Raw genomic sequence first — 16,929 nt, 5'->3', positions numbered from 1 at the left:
CCTAAGCACTGTAAAACCAGGCCAGCTACCTACAGCAGGTGACTGACTGTACCTTGCACCCAGCATTAACTTCTCTCTGCTCCTTCTGTTTAGGCATTAGTATTTTTCTGCTAGGTTCCTTCTGGATTACATGAATATTTCTCATATGCTTCAACCAGGAGGAGACAATATTTTAACTTCCATTTTCTTGGAGACTTTTTCCACTGGTGTGAAAATGAGGCTGGAGGACACTACTTAGATATAATAACCACCAGTTTCACCAGTTCCAACCGATGCCCTACTTTAATGATACACTGCTTAGTTTCAGTGTTTAGCCAAGGCATTTATTAATTGGAAAATGTGCCCCGGATGCCTTATTGCTCTGGATTACCTGCATATTTTCTGAGGGTAAGGGTAATGAATGACTACATGACATTGAAGAAATTTCAACACCTATTCTTCCAAGTACAAAGTTTTCAAAATATTTTCCAATCAAGAAGAAATGTGTTTGCTATTTCTGAGATTTGTTCATTAACTCTAATAATACTGCATATTCTAAAGTGTAAAATCAAACCAAACCTAATGTTTATGTGAAGACTTGCCTTCATTTTTCAGAACTGAGTTAAAGAGCTGGGATAGGGGTGGTATAATTTTACCTTTTAAATGGAAGTTCACATAAAAGTTGAGGAAAGATTGCTTTCAGATTATTTAAAGATGCATTAGCCTCCTTCAGTTAATTTGGTTAGATCTAGCTTTAAAATTTATCTGTAACTGCTCTGTTTTCAGTTGCTTATTCCTTTAAACAGACACCAGCACTTTGGAGAAAAAAATGATAATGATAATAAATTAAAAAAAAATAAAGATATATTCATATATTATTCTGGTATTCTGTTACAGGTAGTTGTTTGTGGTGTGTCATTTAAAAAATAAAATAAAATAAAATTGGGGGGGGAGCGGGAATAAAGATTAGTATTTGGGATTTAGGGAATTTTGAGAGAAATACTGCCATGAAAAGATACAGGTAGCAGAAGTCATTGGAAAAAAATGGAATTCCCAGGACAGAGACTGAGATGGATGCCAGAAAGACAGACAAGAGACTGAAAGGGATATAGAAAGGGATAGCCATGAATAACCAAGAAAGTTGAGGAGCCCAGGAAGGGTCCTGGAAGCAGGCTCTGGGTGGACAAAGAAACTGGAAATGGTTGTGGACAAACTGTAAATGGTCTGAGACTTCTCAGGACTGCAGGCAGTTCTGAAAAGGGAACTTGGGACAGAGACAGAGGAGGGGACAGAGCCCAATGGGAGTAAGCAGATGCTCCCACTCACTGTGAGGTTCTTCCTTTTATTCTGGCACAGAGCTCCAGCTCTGTTGTTATCCTAGATGTACAAATGTCTGTGAAATGTAAACATAGCTTCCCTGTCCCTTTTTGCTGACACATGGCATTGAAGTTTATCCTATTGCTGTCACAACCTTTCCCTTTTTTTACAAACAGTTGGCAGACATTGAGAGACATCGGCAAGAAGAAAGGGATGATGGAATAGGAAAGACTGTCTTTGAGTTTGCCCAGGGAGAACTAGAATTATTCCTAACCATTCCACTGAGCTGATGTGTGATGTTAACCTGTTTTTTGAACTCTCTTGCAGGTGTCTGTGGAAGGTTTGATGCAGGCTTGGAAATTGCACTGATGGAAGCTAATACTGATGTCAAGGAGGGCTGTGCTCTGACCGAGCGCAGAATAATGCCAGGTGCTCTGAAATGGCAGCAAAGATCAGTTTGTACAGTAAATATACACAGTGTGCACACTTCTTCAATGTAAACTTCCAGCATCTGAACTGTATCTGTGAGGAAAAATTCAGTTTCTTGGCAATGCAGCACCATATGCTGCTCTGTGAGTAGTCTTGTGGTGCTTCTTGGCGTATGTTGGCATGTTTAATCAGATTATTTGTTTGTTTGTTTGTTTTTTCTGAATAACTTTTCTTTTTTTTTCTCTTTATTTTTTAACACTTTTTATTTGCTCCTAATTACTTTGGCCAGTTTTATCCAGATTAAACACTTTGGATATTGCATTTTACTTCCATAGCAGTATTGACTTCAATGTCTAGATACAGAAACAAGCTGCGAAATTCCCTCAATTCTTCATGTTTTCACCCAGAAGCAGAAATAGGGTTCTGCACAGATGCAAGCCCCTCATTGCTGGCCCACAGAAGTTATGTGAAGGAGCAGAGGCACAGGGAGAGCGCTGCGTGATTTGGGGTTGCACCCTCAGAAGTTTCAGAGAACCTGGTAGCATTTGTGGGCCAGTGATTGTGATTTTGGGTGTCTTAAAGATGCATTTTTCTTTGAATTTGTGTGACTTTTTTGAGCGTAGGTAATCGTGTAACTGTTTTGTGAGCATTGGGGCAGGTAACATCAGGGTGATGTGTAGAAATAATCTCCTTTTCCAACCCCAAAAATTCCCTTGGTGCAGCGGTGCGAACTACACTTCCCATCATGACCCCCGCCTCCCCGCCCCGCGCCTTAGCGCCCTGCGCGCGCGGTGCACCTTGGGACTTGTAGTCCTCGCTCCGCCCCTCACACACCACGTCCGCCACCACCGCGCTCCGGAAGCGATCGGGGGCTGCCGGGGGGCGCGGAGATTTCCGGGGGCCGCCGCCGATGGAGCCTCGGGAGCCGCCGAGAGCCTGAGGGGGGCCGGGGGCCGCCGCCATGTTCGGCTGCCTGGTGGCGGGCAGGCTGGTGAGGAGCTGCCGCCGGGCCCCGGGCTCCTCAGAGCCGAGTTGGGGCGTGAAAGAAGTGTTTTAAGGCCAGGGGGAGCACTGGTCCCAAATCTTGGGGCTCGGGGTGGGGGGGGGAGTGAGGAGGGTGGGCTTTGTGCTGTGGCATTGAGCCAGCAGGGTACTGAAGGTTTATTGTATCTGAAAGGAAGCTGGGGGGAATTGGGGGGGGGCTCTTCTCGCAGGTAACTAGGGATAGGACTAGAGGGAATGGCCTCAAGTTGTGCCAGGGGAGGGTCAGGTTGGAAATGAGACATTTCTTCTCAGCAAGAGCGGTCTGGCGTTGGGACGGGTTGCCCAGGGAGGTGGTGGAGTCACCGGCCCTGGGGGTGTTCAAGGCAAGGTTGGACGTGGTGCTTAGGGACATGGTTTGGTGGGTGACTTTGGTGGTAGGGGGATGGTTGGACCAGGTGATCTTGGAGGGCTTTTCCAACCTTAATGATTCTGTGATTCCTGTGTGAACAGGTTTCCATGCTGCTGGGGTTGTGCCAGCCTGGTGCTCAGCAGCCACTGCTCATAGCCTTGGCAGCCTCTCCTGCACCCTATTTTCCGCCTACGCGCATGGGGAGCGAAGGTATTCGGATCCTGTAGGCCTGGGTAGGATTGTGTTCAGTGTAGGTGGAACAAGACTTGTCCCTTTTTAGTATTTTTTTTTTCAGTTCTCCTGATGTGTTTGACTTTTATCTGGCTATTTAGGTTAGTATGTTCCTCATTTTTTTTGTTGTATTCCACCCTAGGCATATTTCTGTGAAGGGAGATTCATAGTTATACTCAAAGATGGAAAACACAGCAATACTAACAACAGTTTTGTTCCTTATAGGTGCAAGCAGCTCCTCAACAAGTGGCCGAAGACAAATTTGTATTTGATTTACCAGACTATGAAAACATCAACCATGTAGTAGTGTTCATGCTGGGAACTATACCTTTTCCGGAAGGAATGGGAGGATCTGTCTATTTTTGTTACCCGGACCAGAGTGGGATGGCAGTGTGGCAACTGCTGGGCTTTGTCACTAATGAGAAACCAAGTGCAATCTTCAAAATTTCTGGTCTGAAGTCTGGTAAGTAGAGAAAAACAGCAGTCAGTGAAATGGGAGTGTTACTCTGTGCGTGAGGGGATAAACGTTAGTAGGTGGTTTTTATCAAAAAGTTGCTTGAGAAGGTGGTTCTGTTTCCAGGTAGTGTCTCGCAGATGTGGTGCTAGAAGCATTTGATGAGTTTTGTGGAAGTCTGGCTGTTTGTTTGTGTTCCTGGTGAGATTTCTCACTTGTTTTATCTTGAATGCAATTGCCGTGTCTTCCACTGCTTCTGCACAACCTGAGTAAGAACGAGCCCAGACTTTTCTTAGCATGGTGTTTAGGCACTGGGCTAGATATTATTGGGATATTTTCTTTTTACTACTACTGTTTAACAGCTGTGTTCTTTGTAGCACAGGGAAAGGAGTTGTAAAGAGCCAGGTGTGATACGGTGACTTCAGAAGGCTGGTGTGCACTATGTGATTGCCCAACAGAGGATTTTTGGCAGGGGCAGTCAGCTTCCCAAATGTTTTGGTGGTTCTGAAGTGTAGCTGAGACAGAGAGGTCTGACTCCTGAGGGTCGGAGAAGGCTGCTGCTACTTGAATTGTGCTTATAATTTCTTTTTTTTAAATAAGAGTGGTTTTTTTCATGCATATCGTAGAAGTAATGAACCACCCCCATGGCACAGCTTCCTCTCTCTAAAGGAAGGGTGGATGTTAGTCGTGCAGCTTAAAAGTATTTTGGTGGTAAAGGCCTACACAGTCTTTCGTCACTTCCGATGTAGTTTACAGCCTTAACTCAAATCTCCATTTCGATAAGCGTTGAGTGTGCTGTGATAAGCGTTTGCTCAGAAGGTGTCACGCTGTTGTTTGCATCAGCCCTGGAGTAGCAGGGGGAGGTGGTGACAGGGGATGTGGGCTTTGGAGGGACAGGGCAAAATGCTTTCTGGTAATGGGGTCCCTTAGAAGCGGGGACCTTCTTCTGAACAGGTGACAACAGCCACAGGAAGGTTTGGGGTGGTCTGTGTCTGCATGTTCTGAAGTTGTGCAGCAAGTGAAAGAGTGATATGTCCCCTGTATTTTTTTACTGTTATTTTTTTTAACGTCTTTTGTGGTATGCTTGTCCTGCTCAGAAGAGTTTCTCAGCCGTTTGTTTTCAGAGAGCTTTGTAGGTAAAGATGTTTCCAGATGCTCTTGCAGACCAGTGCCTTTTGCCATAATTTCCAAGAAAGAAGTATCTTGCTTTATTTTGGGTGGTGGTAGGAATGGGAGACGCGTCTCCTGGCGACCTTACTTGTTTTCTGAACTGCTTTTTCTCTGTCTCAGCATCTCGGTTGCATCAGTCAGCACAGGACCAGGCGTGAGGACGATCCCCGTGGCATGGGGCGATGGTGGCTGTGCCAAGCGGCAGGGCCGTGCTTGCTGTGCCCGCCTGTTCTGGTGTTGCCTGCGGCTCATCTCGGACCACAGAGCCAGCCTGAACTGCATGGCCGTAATTTCCTTGATAACGAAGGGTTGTGCAGTGGGACTGAGACTGGAAAGGGGAAACCAGAGCGAGTGACTAGAGAGAGAGGAATCAGAGAGGCTTTACTGTCCGCTGAAATCTGCGTTTGGCTGTCTCAGGCTGACTTCCTGAGCCCGCTGGTGATAGCCAGCGTGTGTCTGTGAAACGGGTGAGGAGGCCAAATGTCAACGGCATGCCCTTCAGCACGCGGGCGGGGTGCCCGCAGGTCTCCTGATTCAGAGTGCCTTTTTTACTGGTAGGTAGCGGTGCTGTTCCAGGAGGAGACTGAATAAAGAAGGTGAACTGGGGAGTTTCATCCTCTGCATAAGGCTTGTCAAGGGATTACGTCTGTGGCTCGCTTATTTGGGCTCCAACTTAATCCATTGCTGGGTGTGGGTGGAACAAATCTGTGTCCCTGATTGTGTCCCAAAAAGGCCAGTGCTGGGTCCAGTGTTGTTTGATCACCAGTATTGTTTCCTCACCAGGCATGTGGGTCTGTTCAGCCTGGAGAACTTCAGTTTGAGCTGCAGTAGGAGTACTTTGTCATTCACTAGTGTCTCTGGCATTCCTAGTGAAGTTGCTGCGAGCTTTATCACTCCACACAAGGAATTGTGCTCAGTTCTCAAGCTGTGACTAGAGAGAGCAAGTTTTTGTTTTTGTTTTTTTTTTTTTTTTCCTTGGGAGCCTGCTGCCCTTGCACAGCATGCCTTCAGAGCCATCGTGGGTTCTGCTGGGTTTTGCGTCAAAAATTGTGTTCCGGTTGCTTTGGAAACCCGTTTGGGAATGCCGCTGCTGGTCGCTGGCTCTTTGCCATCTTGAACTTCTGGAGGTGTTGGGGTATAAAGAGCAGGAGCATCTCCAGCCTCTGCTGTGGATAAAATGCTTTGCTAGCCTTCCCTTTCAAAGCAGGAGGTTGTACGCTAGGGAAGCAGCTGGGGCCTGGAGCATCAAGTTTTAGTGGAATGCTGCTGCTGGCGATTGCCGCTGTTGCTGGCTTGCTTGTTCTTCTGGGTCTGGAGAGTAATGCCTGGTAATTCTTTAGTGTCTGCAATTATATGTTCATCTGACGGCTGTGTGCTGTTTTGCTGACAGAGAGTAGGTGAATTTCATGTGATTGTGCATAAAGAAGGGGAAACATTCCTAGACACGTTTCTTAGAAGCATCCCTTGCCTTAGATTTATACACTTTTTTCATTATTTCTCATTTTTACCTGAAAGCGCGGCACAAATGCAAAATCAACTTTCAGCTGGGATTTTGCCCTTAGACAGGAATGATATTGACAAGGGGGATAAAAGTTCCAGGAAACCCTTTTCTATTACAGACCTTAGGTACTGTGCCTCGTGCAGTGATGTATGTGGTTCTGTTTCTGCTCACAAACGTGACATCTCACACAGGGTCCACATCTGAGGCATGCAGGTGGGTGAGGTTTTTGAAATGCTTGTGCTGAAAGGTGACAGGGGCTCAGCGTCTTGACTCAAGCTCGGATAAAGGGGAAATAAAGGATTGAAAAATTATTTAACAGGCTGCGATGACATAGTTTGTTGGGGAGCAGAGAATCTGAATGCAAAAAATTGGGTTTGTATTTCAGTTCCCAGTCTCCCATTCCCAGTTTGTATTTCAGCTCAGTGTTCTCTGCATCTGGAAGGTTTGGAAGGCTAACTGCAAGGGCCAAGCATTTGAAATGTGGACTGGAAGGACGGCAGAGGATGCTTTTCTCTCCAAAATGGACAAAATATATGGATATATTGTATTTAGATCGCGGGTGTCTTTCTAAAGTAGTGATACATTCCGAGTGAGCTGCTTGTTACTTGAGGATTTTATCTTTTTATTGTAAGCTTCTCAGCTGAAGAAGTTACAAGGTGTTAAGCTTCTACCAGCTGTATTGCTGAGGGGATTCTTTAATAATGAACTTGAGCATGATATTTGTTTATTTGATAGCTTTTCTGTTATATTCTTGAAGCTTTTATAAACTTTACAAGCAAGCAGCTGCCCACAGCAGAGGTCGAGTTCATACAGCAGTGGCATTTCCCAGAGGAGCTCCTTAATAGCACTTCAGAAGACAAACTCTGTCCTTACCGGCCTTGTGTTAAAGTAGCATTTGAAGAGAAGAGGGAGTGCTTTGCTTGTGAGCATTGCACTGGGTCCCAGTCCTGGGGTCAGGGTGAGGAGTGTCACACACCCGGCCTCAGCTGAAAGAGCTGCTGAGCTCTGGCTGTGCTTTCTGCACAGGTTGGGCTCCGGCTTCTTCCTGGCAGTGCCTTGTGCCTCCGCAGAGGAACGGGCAAGTTTGAGATCTGTGGTCTTTAAACTTGTGCTGGTTTTGCTGGCTGAATATTTAAATGTGGGACTGAGTCGCTGCTTTTGATTTCAGTTCGCGTTTTTGGCACCTCAAGGTAGTGTTTACGGGTGTGCAGGACAGCTCTTGGTTAGCTTTGCTTCCTACTGCTGGTAGGAGAGCCGAGAGGGCTACTGAAACATCACTTAGGTGTTAAAAGGATACTTTTCCCACTGGGGTTTGTCAAACTGAGTAAAAAATAAAAAATAAATTAAAAAATCAATACTCCACCTAATAGCATTGTGAGCCCCCAGACCTTTTCCCCGTATTTTCATTTACGGATACTGCCAAAGAGGGATGGGTGATCAGAGTCCCTTGCCTCTAGATGCCTGTCGTTGTTTGCAGAGACGCTAGCTGGAGCTGAAAGTGCCGGTTAACACCGAGGTGAGAAGGGTCAGGAGCGATGGCAGGGGCTTGGATGGCGCTTGTGTGAGCGGCGTGCAATTCGGGGGTGTTCTTCTACCTGGTTCATGTGGGTTTTTTATGTATCTTTTGTGAAGTCAGAGGTGTTCCATGGTTATTTCTTTGACCTCTGCTGCCGTGGGTGGTCTGATGAGGCATGGGGCTGCCCAGCTCTCCGCAGGGATAGCTTCAAGGCAGTGATGTTGAAGGAACATTGTCTGTTTTTTCAGTGCACAGGCAGGTTCACAAGCACCTGGTTTTGAGTGAGTGAATCAAACAACTCCTTCAGCAGTGCTGCATGTTTCCTATTTTTCTGTAATCATTACAATGTGAATTAAAGGACTGGTTCCTATGAAGAAAGGTGCTGCTGGCTTTTACTCACAGATCATAATTTCTGTTTAAGCAATTTCCTTCACAAGTAGCTTTAAAAATATTTCTTCTCTCTCTCTCTTTTTTTTTTTTTAAGCTTCCTTAAGATCTGCTGTGTTTTTTCAAATGTACCTGGCACACCTTTTCATCTGTTGTGCATATATGAGCTTGTGTCAGAGTCTGGGCTGTGCTTTCTGTATCCCTGTGACAGGGAGACGTATTCCACACCCCCCACCAGAGACCTCCTACAGAAGAAACCTGGTGATTTAAGTAACACTGGCTTCAAATGCGTGTCACGTGTAACCTGTGCTGTTTGTGGCCCTTTCAGGGAAGGGAAGCCAACACCCCTTTGGTGCCATGAACCTCCCGCAGACGCCAACCGTGGCCCAGATTGGAATCTCGGTGGAACTGCTGGAGAACCTGGCGCAGCAGACTCCTGTTGCAAGTGCTGCTGTGTCATCAGTAGACTCGTTCACAGAGGTATGGCGGACGTCCTGCTTTCAGAAATCCTCTGCGGTAGCAAAGTCTCAAGAACTGAGCTTCCGAATAATTCATTATTTAAAAATATAAACTTGCTGTGGGTGGTTATAGGACTGCAACCAACCTAATCATTGTCAGATCATCTGGAATTTTGAGGTGATTTTTTTCTTGTGCTAGAAGACATCTTCTAGTAGTCCTCTGCTGCCGAGGATCAGGTTTGGTATGCTCAGTAGAACTGGGCCAATAGACTGTAGTACTCATGTCACTCTATTGTAAAAAATATCGTTGAGTCATAGAAGCCTTCCTGGTGGAAGCTGAGGGAAGTTTCCCTGTTGCTGAGTCTGGCAATGAGTTGTGACGTAATGAGGCTGATTGTTAAGCCAACTGAAAAGCCTGCAGCAGCCGGTGGTTTGCCACGAGCTGGACTTTCCAGCTTTAACGTGGTCTGCAGTTCTGATGGTTTAATTTGAAGGAGGGGCCAGCACTTGTCACTGCATCACTTCGTTGTCACAAGAAGAAAATGTTCTTCCTGCAGCTCCTTGTCCAGCTGAATGAAATTGGCCAGGGAGGGCTCAAGTGAAGGTTCTGAAAAGGATTTCTGAACACCAGGTGGATCTGAGGGCAAAACTGAGAGTTAGGATGTTGTGATCTTCTTAAAACTGACTTCCCTGGCCTTGATGTATGGACCTTCCCGCTGCATTTTAGATGACTATGCTAGTTTTACTTCATGGAGGAGCTGCATATCTGCTAAAACTTTGCACACAAATTCAAACTGAACAAAAAACTTATTTAGGATGTCTCTCTTCTATTTCAGTTCACTCAGAAGATGTTGGATAACTTCTATAATTTTGCTTCCTCTTTTGCCGTTACTCAGGCACAGATGACGCCAAATCCTTCTGAAGCTTTCATTCCTGCAAACGTAGTCCTGAAATGGTAATGGAAATGATCTGTAGTGTCCAGCGTTTTTTTTTCCTAGGCATCAAAACATCTGATTTCTAGGTATTACTGCCATGTCATCCAGGGAAATGATGCAGAGAAGTCTGTTACTGATTCTGTTGTTTACCTAAAGTATACAGGCATTCTGTCCACTGTTTTTATGTTTATTTGTCAGTATCTTCATATATTTTTTTCATTTTTTTCACCTGTGAGTTTTGTTGTTTCTAGAAATGTCACCCTTGACATATGTGGGGTTACAGCGTGTTGGCGATTCTGCAAGTGCTTCTTGAGTCATGGGGAGACAGAACGCTGATGCCTGACAATTTGTTCTTTAGGGCTTTTTTTATGCTTGTTATCTTAGACATAGCTCCAGCATAGTTACATTGCTTAAGAATATGGAAGGGATGGAGAAAAAAATCATATTCCTAGTTGACCTGGTTCTGCCAGCAGGATAAAAAAGTCTCAGTTCTTTCCCAGGGACTGGTTTTTGAGAGAGGATTTTTAGCAGGGATAGCCCGTGTAGTCTGGAGGTAAACTGTGAAAAATTCTTTCTAATATTTTATCCATTAGCCCTCTTTTGCCTCAACAGTATTAACCCAAGCCCTTTTTCTAAAAAAGTGTTTTGGGCTTTCTGGACAATTTGATCATTAGTACAGGTCAGCACGAGTCTGTGAGCAGTTACCGTAAGCATTATGTTTCCTTTGGGAGTGTAATTTGATGCAGATCTCTCCTAAATAGAAGGTAACGTGGCACTCCATGAACATACGTGGGTGTAAGGTGGGAGAAACCACGGGGAAGAGAGGCTAAAGAAAGAGGGTTATGGCTGGTCGTGCCCTGGGTAACGCTGAATTTGGTTTTGTTTGTTCCAAACAGTGAAGTGAAGCGAGGCATAACTCTGATAAAGCAAACACATTTGTCTGCTAACTTGATTACAGTCACAGGGGGTGGGGAATTGGTTCTGTTCATATGTTTGTCGTCATAACGCATTTAATTATAGCTTGTAAAATGGAGAGTATCTTAGGTCTGCACTGGACTGGCTGCAATGGAAATCCATTCATTTGGCTTAGAAATCCACTGATAAGCCTTTTTCCTCTTTTGTTTTTAATTTGAGTGGGTTTAAAGCACTTCAAGGTTTCTTCTCGCATTTGAATCGGGTGAAAAATTTTCAGATATAGAAGTTTTTGTTGTCTTTGTTTCATTGGCAGTAGTTTGGGATATCTTGCAGCTCGCATTTGTGAAGATTGAAAGGGGTTTCTAGGATTTTGCAGCTCAAAGACTGCAGGTTGCTGCTTCGTTTTTTTTTTTTTTTTTGAGGAAGTCACAAAAATTGTGTGCTTCCCATGTTTTTCACTGCTCTAAGTCAATTGTGGATTCAAACATTGGTTGTCATTTGCATGTTTTTCCTGGTAAGGAAAGTGAAATTAGGAAAGGATATGTGCATGCTTGATTCTACCATGTGTTAGTTATTTCTCCTCATTAGATTTTGCTATACAGTTGCTGTGTATGATAAATGTGGAAGTTGGAATTATTTGGGAAGACAAAAAATAATGGGGACTACTTTCTCTTAAGATTTGTTAGAATTATAAGGCAAATCAGTTACATTATGTGTGTCATTTTCGAAGCCATTTTAATTACAACACCTTTTGATTTTTTAATTTATTTTTTTCTAGGTATGAGAACTTCCAGAGACGCCTGACACAGAACCCCCTCTTCTGGAAAACATAAGCTTATAAATCATGTCATTTGAAGTGCTCCCTAACCGGTGGTGTCAGAAATATACAGCAGTTAACTTCACTGAAGAATTTTGAGGGAGGAAAAACGATTAGTCTGAATAGACAAACTTGTAACTTTTATATTACTCTTGAAAATTATTTAAAATTAAAATCTGTGAAAACTACTTGCCTGTGCGTTTTTGAATGGAAGCACTGAGAGGAAAAAGTAGAACGTATTTCTTCCTCCACACAACTGCCAAGGTGTGAGAGAGGGGACACTGGTGTTTACTACAAAAGAAGACAGGGCTTTTGAAATGACCAAGTACAATCGATGGGTGACTAGAGATGGTCATAATTCCTTACAGTGGGTTCTGGGTACTGCCTTTGTATGCATCATCCCCTTCTCTGCTGCTGGCTTGTCCTACTTCCTCGAGGAGAAGCCACCGTAGAGCTCTCTGAGGGGAAACATCCATTCTGCTGGGCTGGAGCTCACAGTCTCGTTCCAGGCTTGCAGCTGAGTCTCACATCCTACACAACTTCCACAAATGGTTTATTGTGTGGAAATATCATAGTGCAGAGGTGTGGACTTTAGTTTTCCGATACGCTGTTTTAGGTTTCTACCTTATTATGAGACCCTCTGGTGGTGGATGTTCATGATGGACTCGCATACTGGCCCTTGGAGATACCAGTGGTGAATGAAGTAAGTGTGACTGTCGGTGGGAGGAAACCTCTGCTCATTGAGCAGTCTGTGCTCTTCCTCCAGGCTCTGAGGAAGGAAATTACAGATCTGCAGAATGGTTTAGGTTGGAAGGGACTTGTAAAGCCCATCTAATTCAACCACTCTGTCATGGGCAGGGACACCTCCCACCAGACCAGGTTGCTCAAGGCTCCATCCAGCCTGGCCTTGGGCACCTCCAGGGATGGGGCACCCACAGCTTCTCTGGGCAACCTGTACCAGGGCCTTGCCAAATAACGCTCAACTACTCTTTCCCTGATGCTGCAGAACCAACCTTCTTGCTTTATTCAATCAGAGGAAAGGTAAAAACATGGTCCTTCACTACCAGACGGTCCCGAAGCCAGCACATGGGCTGAGCATCACTCAGCCTGGGGTCAGCAGGTTGTGGTTCCCTGTGGCCCACAGTGCACCTTGGAGGGGGCTTTGGGGATGGGGCAGCTCCCAAAAATAGCCAGTTCAAGTCAAAGCCAGCCAGGGCCCCTGGCAGGGGAGGTGGCAGCCCTCTTATGACAGGTGACAGTGGGGTTGGCTGTGACCTCGGGGCTTGTGCTGCCCAACCCCACTGCTCTTGTGGTGCTTTTCTCTCGGTCCACTTTGTGGCCTGAAGGAGGAGGGAAGCGGTCGGGTTGCATTGGATGGCTGCTCTCTCAAGGGTGTTACAGCACAAGAGAAATATCTTTGAGTTTTCAGGGCTGGGTGTTAACCTGGAGTGAGGGTATGACAGCCATGGCTTCCTTTTCCTGGCCCCAGAAAGGGGGGAAGAAGGCATCTGACTGGAAAGCATCTGAAAGGGCCTTGTTTCCAACACTAGCATCTCTCACAACCAAAGGTAGGAGCATCCAGAGCTGTTTCATAAGAGTTCTTACAACAGTGTTCAACTACAACAACTGTGGTCAGCCTCGGGGCCTGAGTGGTGTGCAGGCCTGGTGGCAGATCTCGTCCCCAGGTGGGCGCTAGGGCAGCCCTGGTGTCTGCCTTCTGCTCCAAGCTCTGGGCCTGGCTTCTAGCGGGCTTTGAAGATGCTGGGCACAGTTTTTGGCCTACCTGGGCTCCTGTTTGACTAAAGGAATCGGAGCTGTGTGGGTGGAAGCCTAGGGGTTGTCTGTCCAGGGATCGAAAGTGGCCATAGCACACGAGAAACCTGGGGATCGCCAAGTCTCCACAGCTCCTGCAGAGCCCAGCCCTGACCTCTTGCCACGATGGAAATCTCTTGCCACGTTTCCCTGGTTGTTCAGCTACAGCTCAGAGGGCAGGACGTGTGTCTCTGTGTGTGTGTCTCTGTCTGTCTGTCCCTGTGTGCCAAGCACTTGCTCTTTTGTTTTAACACCAGGCCTGCCCTGGGCGCCCAGGAGGTTTCTGGGCTTAAATCCTGCCTTTCATGTTCTCTGCAGAGATCGTGCAAGTTTGGGATCAGGCATCGCTTGACATTCAGCGGCAGCTGGCAGCAAGCAAGGTGATCTTTATGCCTGCTCTCTCCCCTCATACTCTGATGAGTTTGGTAGCCTGATCCCCCCTCCCCTGCCAAAATCATTGAATGCAATTAATCTATCTAATTGCACTCCCTTTAACTTCTTTGGTATTTTTTTTCTGCTTTAAAATGAGCTCACAAGTGCGCCCCCAAATCAGTATTTTTCCGTATATTTACAGAAAAATATTTTCTGTGTATTTACAACCGATCAATACTGTCAGAGTCCCTGTTCCACACTGCTGGAGTGGAAAGACCACCCCAATCACCCAATCCATTCAGGACTTAAAGGAAAGCTCAGAAACCTTTGCTTGAAGGTTAGAAACCCTCTAACTGAACGGTGTTTGCACTACTTTTGCTTTAAATCCTTATCTGTCTTTTTTTTTTTTCCTCTTCTGCTTTTTAGTGTGTCATGATAGTTGGACTGGGGACATTTGCTGGTCTTACGCAAGAGCTGTGTGTGGGAAGGAATGGCTGTTTGCTCGTTCGCAGACCTGTATTTCAACTGTCCAACACTGTCAGAAAGATTCTTAACCTGCCCTATGCCAAAAGAATTATTCCTGGTAAGAAGATCAGGTAAAACCTTCTTTCCCTCTGAAATAGATGTGGGGTGTCCTCCAATGCAATGGCTGCTGGCCCCAAAAACTGCCACACTTGCTCATTAATCTATGCTATTTTAGGGTGGTCTGAATAATTTTCAGAACATCTGAGCAGCTTTTCTGTTTTTCTTCTTCACTGGAAGCATTTGACAGGCATGCCACATCTCTCAGACCTCAGTGCCTGCTCACTGAGGGTCAGCAATGTCGGTGGCCTTAGCGTGGCACCTGGCCTGAGGGCCTGAGAGCTGCTGGGAGCTGATTGCAATTAGCATCCTAGCACTACATCATCGTGTTCCTCTTGTGTTGCACAGCAGATTCCGCACCAGTTGTCCCATTGGACTGCACCACGATAGCCCTGGAGACATCAAAACCCCCAGACGCTGTGAGGAACTGTCTAAATGAGACCGTGATGTATCTCTCTCGCTGCATCGCGACTGAACTGAATATTGATTTTGTTTTCCGGGACATGGGTATCCTTTCTGTCAAGCACAAGGAAATCCAAATGAGGTTTTATGAAAGATTTCTTCTCAGCCTGGATGCAACGGGAAACATTAAGGAAGTTCTTGGCAACATAAGTCTTACTGTTCTGGCAGTGCTACGTGTGGGATTTCAGGCTGAGTCTCAAGCGTCCGTCAGGCTGATGTCCCCTGGTGTGCCATGAGCCGTCTGGCCACTTAGCTTAGACATTGTGTACAGCAGAGGAGGTGCTCTTTAGATTTCCTCTTATATAATCAGTTGTCTTGATGAAATATAAGTCACAAAAGATGGCTGTGTTGGGTCACGCCAAGGATCACAGAGTCATTGAGGTTGGAAGGGACCTCTGGAGGTCGTCTGGTCCGAGCTCCCTGCTCAAGCAGGAGCACCTAGAGCAGGTTGCCCAGAACCATGTCCAAGTGGCCCCGTGTCCTGTCCTGAAGGCTTAGGGGAAAGGGTACGAGAACCAGACAAGTTAATGGTGGTAGCTGTGGTTAGCAACGTGGTCATTGCCTTGGAATCATCTCACCTCTCTCTGTTCCTGTCACAGAGGAAGAAAGGGATGACGAGTTGGGTCATTTCCCAGGGAGAACCTGGAGTTCCTGACATCCTCACTAAAGCCGGCATCCTGTTTCCCAGGTGAGGATTTTCTGTCGCCTTTAACCAATGATGTGAGCAGCCTCTCGACTTGTGATAGGTAGATCTCCATTACTAGGATTTTTTTGCTGCTCATGAGGTTGTTGAGAAAGGTTCACTCCCAGTACGCACTTGAAGTAACGTAGAGAAGTGACTGCTTTTTACATTGCCATCAGTCATGCAAAATAATCATTTGTTAGACAGAATTTGTGGAGCATAGAGAAGAACATAGGCAACATCAAGTTTCACCTGCTTTTACTTCTTTCCTTTTGGCGTGACTGCAAAGGGAAAGGAAAATGACAGGAAAACTTTAAAATGTTTCTGTGTAGGATTTCATGCACAATTCTACATTCTATAGAATTCTACGTGATGGAAGTCAGCAATCATACATGTCACGTGTTTGCAAAATTCACATGCCTTTTGTGAGAATCAAGCAAGCAAAGCGTACCCTAGATGCCTTTTGCAGGTGTATAGAAGAAGTTATTTCTTGGCAAACAGGAAGCCAGCAGGATGTGTCCGGAGTCTAATGCTGCACAGTAGCTCCATTCATGAACCAAGTGCTGGAGTCCTCTTTCCAGATGCTATGATGATAGACAGGAAGGGTACCCAAGTGAATGGGAGGGTAAAATTAAAATTCAGAATGCTCTGAGTAGGCTAGAGAGCAAGAGACCTGCATGTCCTCCAAGCCCACTTGGGATAGGAGATGAGATGGTCTCCCCTTGGAGCAAGGAGGGTTTCTAGTAATCCTCACTATTAGCAAGTTGAATCAAACAAGACCCTAGAAGACATGGACAGGGTCCTCCTTCCTCTCCAGGCACAGTCCCTTCCTGTGTAGCTTGGTTTCCTACTGAAGTCTTTGAGGGTGTTTCGTTTTAAAAGTGACGGACTGTAGGTGGGCTACTTGTAAGATATCTCTGTGGCAGGATGGGATCATCCACGAAAGCTGCAGAGGAAAGTGGTGCCCTTCATGCATTGCATACACGTGCTCTTGTTTGCAGCCTGCAGGGTAAGACTGAATATGCAGAATTCTTTCTTAAATCCCTCTGTGAAAGACCCACTAAACCCCTGCAGGAGAAGAAGATGAAAGATTTTTTTAAGAAAAAGACCAACAAAAAAGGTAACGTCAGAGCAGACTCCTGATAGCACTCCGTTTGTTCTTCTGTCCTGCTTTTCAGGTGCTTAATGTGAATGTTGAAAGGCTGGTGTGGCTCTACTCTGCCTTTCTGGTGAATGCCAGGTGCAAAACGTCCTGTCCCTTCCTAAATTGGTTTGTGCACTAAGGAGTAAACATTTAGGGAGGCCCCCCAGGTTTCTGAATGCCAAGTTCTGTCTCAAACTGGCCGTAGTCATGCTGTTTCTCGTGGAGCTTGTTAACTTCTGAGGAGAAACATCTGGAGATGATTATATGAACTTCCTTACCTGTGCCAAAACAGATCTTCACCTTTCTTAATCACAAGCTTCCCCAGAAGAATGTTGGACGTGCAGACAGGGCCAATACAAAGCCCCTAAACTCT

At 45.7% G+C, this 16,929-nt stretch overlaps 2 protein-coding genes across 6 annotated transcripts; both read left to right on the top strand.

The window, feature by feature from the left end:
* The first annotated feature begins 2,534 nt into the window (after positions 1-2,534).
* Positions 2,535-11,689, top strand: HIKESHI (heat shock protein nuclear import factor hikeshi). 4 transcript variants are annotated; one of them, XM_040544429.1, is made up of 6 exons: positions 2,539-2,716; positions 3,220-3,351; positions 3,575-3,812; positions 8,706-8,857; positions 9,672-9,790; positions 11,464-11,689. In XM_040544429.1, exons 3-6 carry the CDS (start codon positions 3,662-3,664, stop codon positions 11,516-11,518), a joined length of 477 nt encoding a protein of 158 aa, XP_040400363.1. In that variant the 5' UTR covers positions 2,539-2,716; positions 3,220-3,351; positions 3,575-3,661; the 3' UTR covers positions 11,519-11,689. The 4 variants fall into 4 exon arrangements, with proteins under 4 accessions (XP_040400360.1, XP_040400363.1, XP_040400361.1 ...); XM_040544427.1 differs by having other exon boundaries at positions 2,540-2,716; positions 3,220-3,328; XM_040544426.1 differs by lacking the exon at positions 3,220-3,351 and having other exon boundaries at positions 2,535-2,716.
* A 2,186-nt stretch (positions 11,690-13,875) lies between these two features.
* On the top strand, positions 13,876-16,765 carry LOC121063707 (coiled-coil domain-containing protein 81-like). 2 transcript variants are annotated; one of them, XR_005816157.1, is made up of 3 exons: positions 13,876-14,269; positions 14,620-15,418; positions 16,414-16,765. XR_005816157.1 is itself a non-coding variant. In XM_040544430.1 (2 exons), exons 1-2 carry the CDS (start codon positions 14,119-14,121, stop codon positions 14,964-14,966), a joined length of 501 nt encoding a protein of 166 aa, XP_040400364.1. In that variant the 5' UTR covers positions 13,876-14,118; the 3' UTR covers positions 14,967-15,851. The 2 variants fall into 2 exon arrangements, 1 of the variants encoding a protein (XP_040400364.1); XM_040544430.1 differs by lacking the exon at positions 16,414-16,765 and having other exon boundaries at positions 14,617-15,851.
* Positions 16,766-16,929: the final 164 nt, after the last annotated feature.

This window comes from Cygnus olor, chromosome 1 (assembly GCF_009769625.2).
Source record: "Cygnus olor isolate bCygOlo1 chromosome 1, bCygOlo1.pri.v2, whole genome shotgun sequence".
In the NCBI taxonomy this organism is placed as follows: Eukaryota; Metazoa; Chordata; class Aves; order Anseriformes; family Anatidae; genus Cygnus; species Cygnus olor.
Note: the sequence above shows the minus strand (reverse complement) of the source record. Positions and strands in the feature narration are given on the sequence as shown.

Bases quoted from the DNA above. Each gene is read 5' to 3' on its own strand.
- HIKESHI (XM_040544426.1), top strand. From the start codon at position 2,687: ATGTTCGGCTGCCTGGTGGCGGGCAGGCTG. The intron at 2,717-3,574 runs GTGAGGAGCTGC...TGTTCCTTATAG, and splicing joins GCCTGGTGGCGGGCAGGCTG to GTGCAAGCAGCTCCTCAACA. The intron at 8,858-9,671 runs GTATGGCGGACG...CTTCTATTTCAG, and splicing joins CAGTAGACTCGTTCACAGAG to TTCACTCAGAAGATGTTGGA.
- LOC121063707 (XM_040544430.1), top strand. From the start codon at position 14,119: ATGATAGTTGGACTGGGGACATTTGCTGGTCTTACGCAAGAGCTGTGT. The intron at 14,270-14,616 runs GTAAGAAGATCA...TGTGTTGCACAG, and splicing joins TGCCAAAAGAATTATTCCTG to CAGATTCCGCACCAGTTGTC.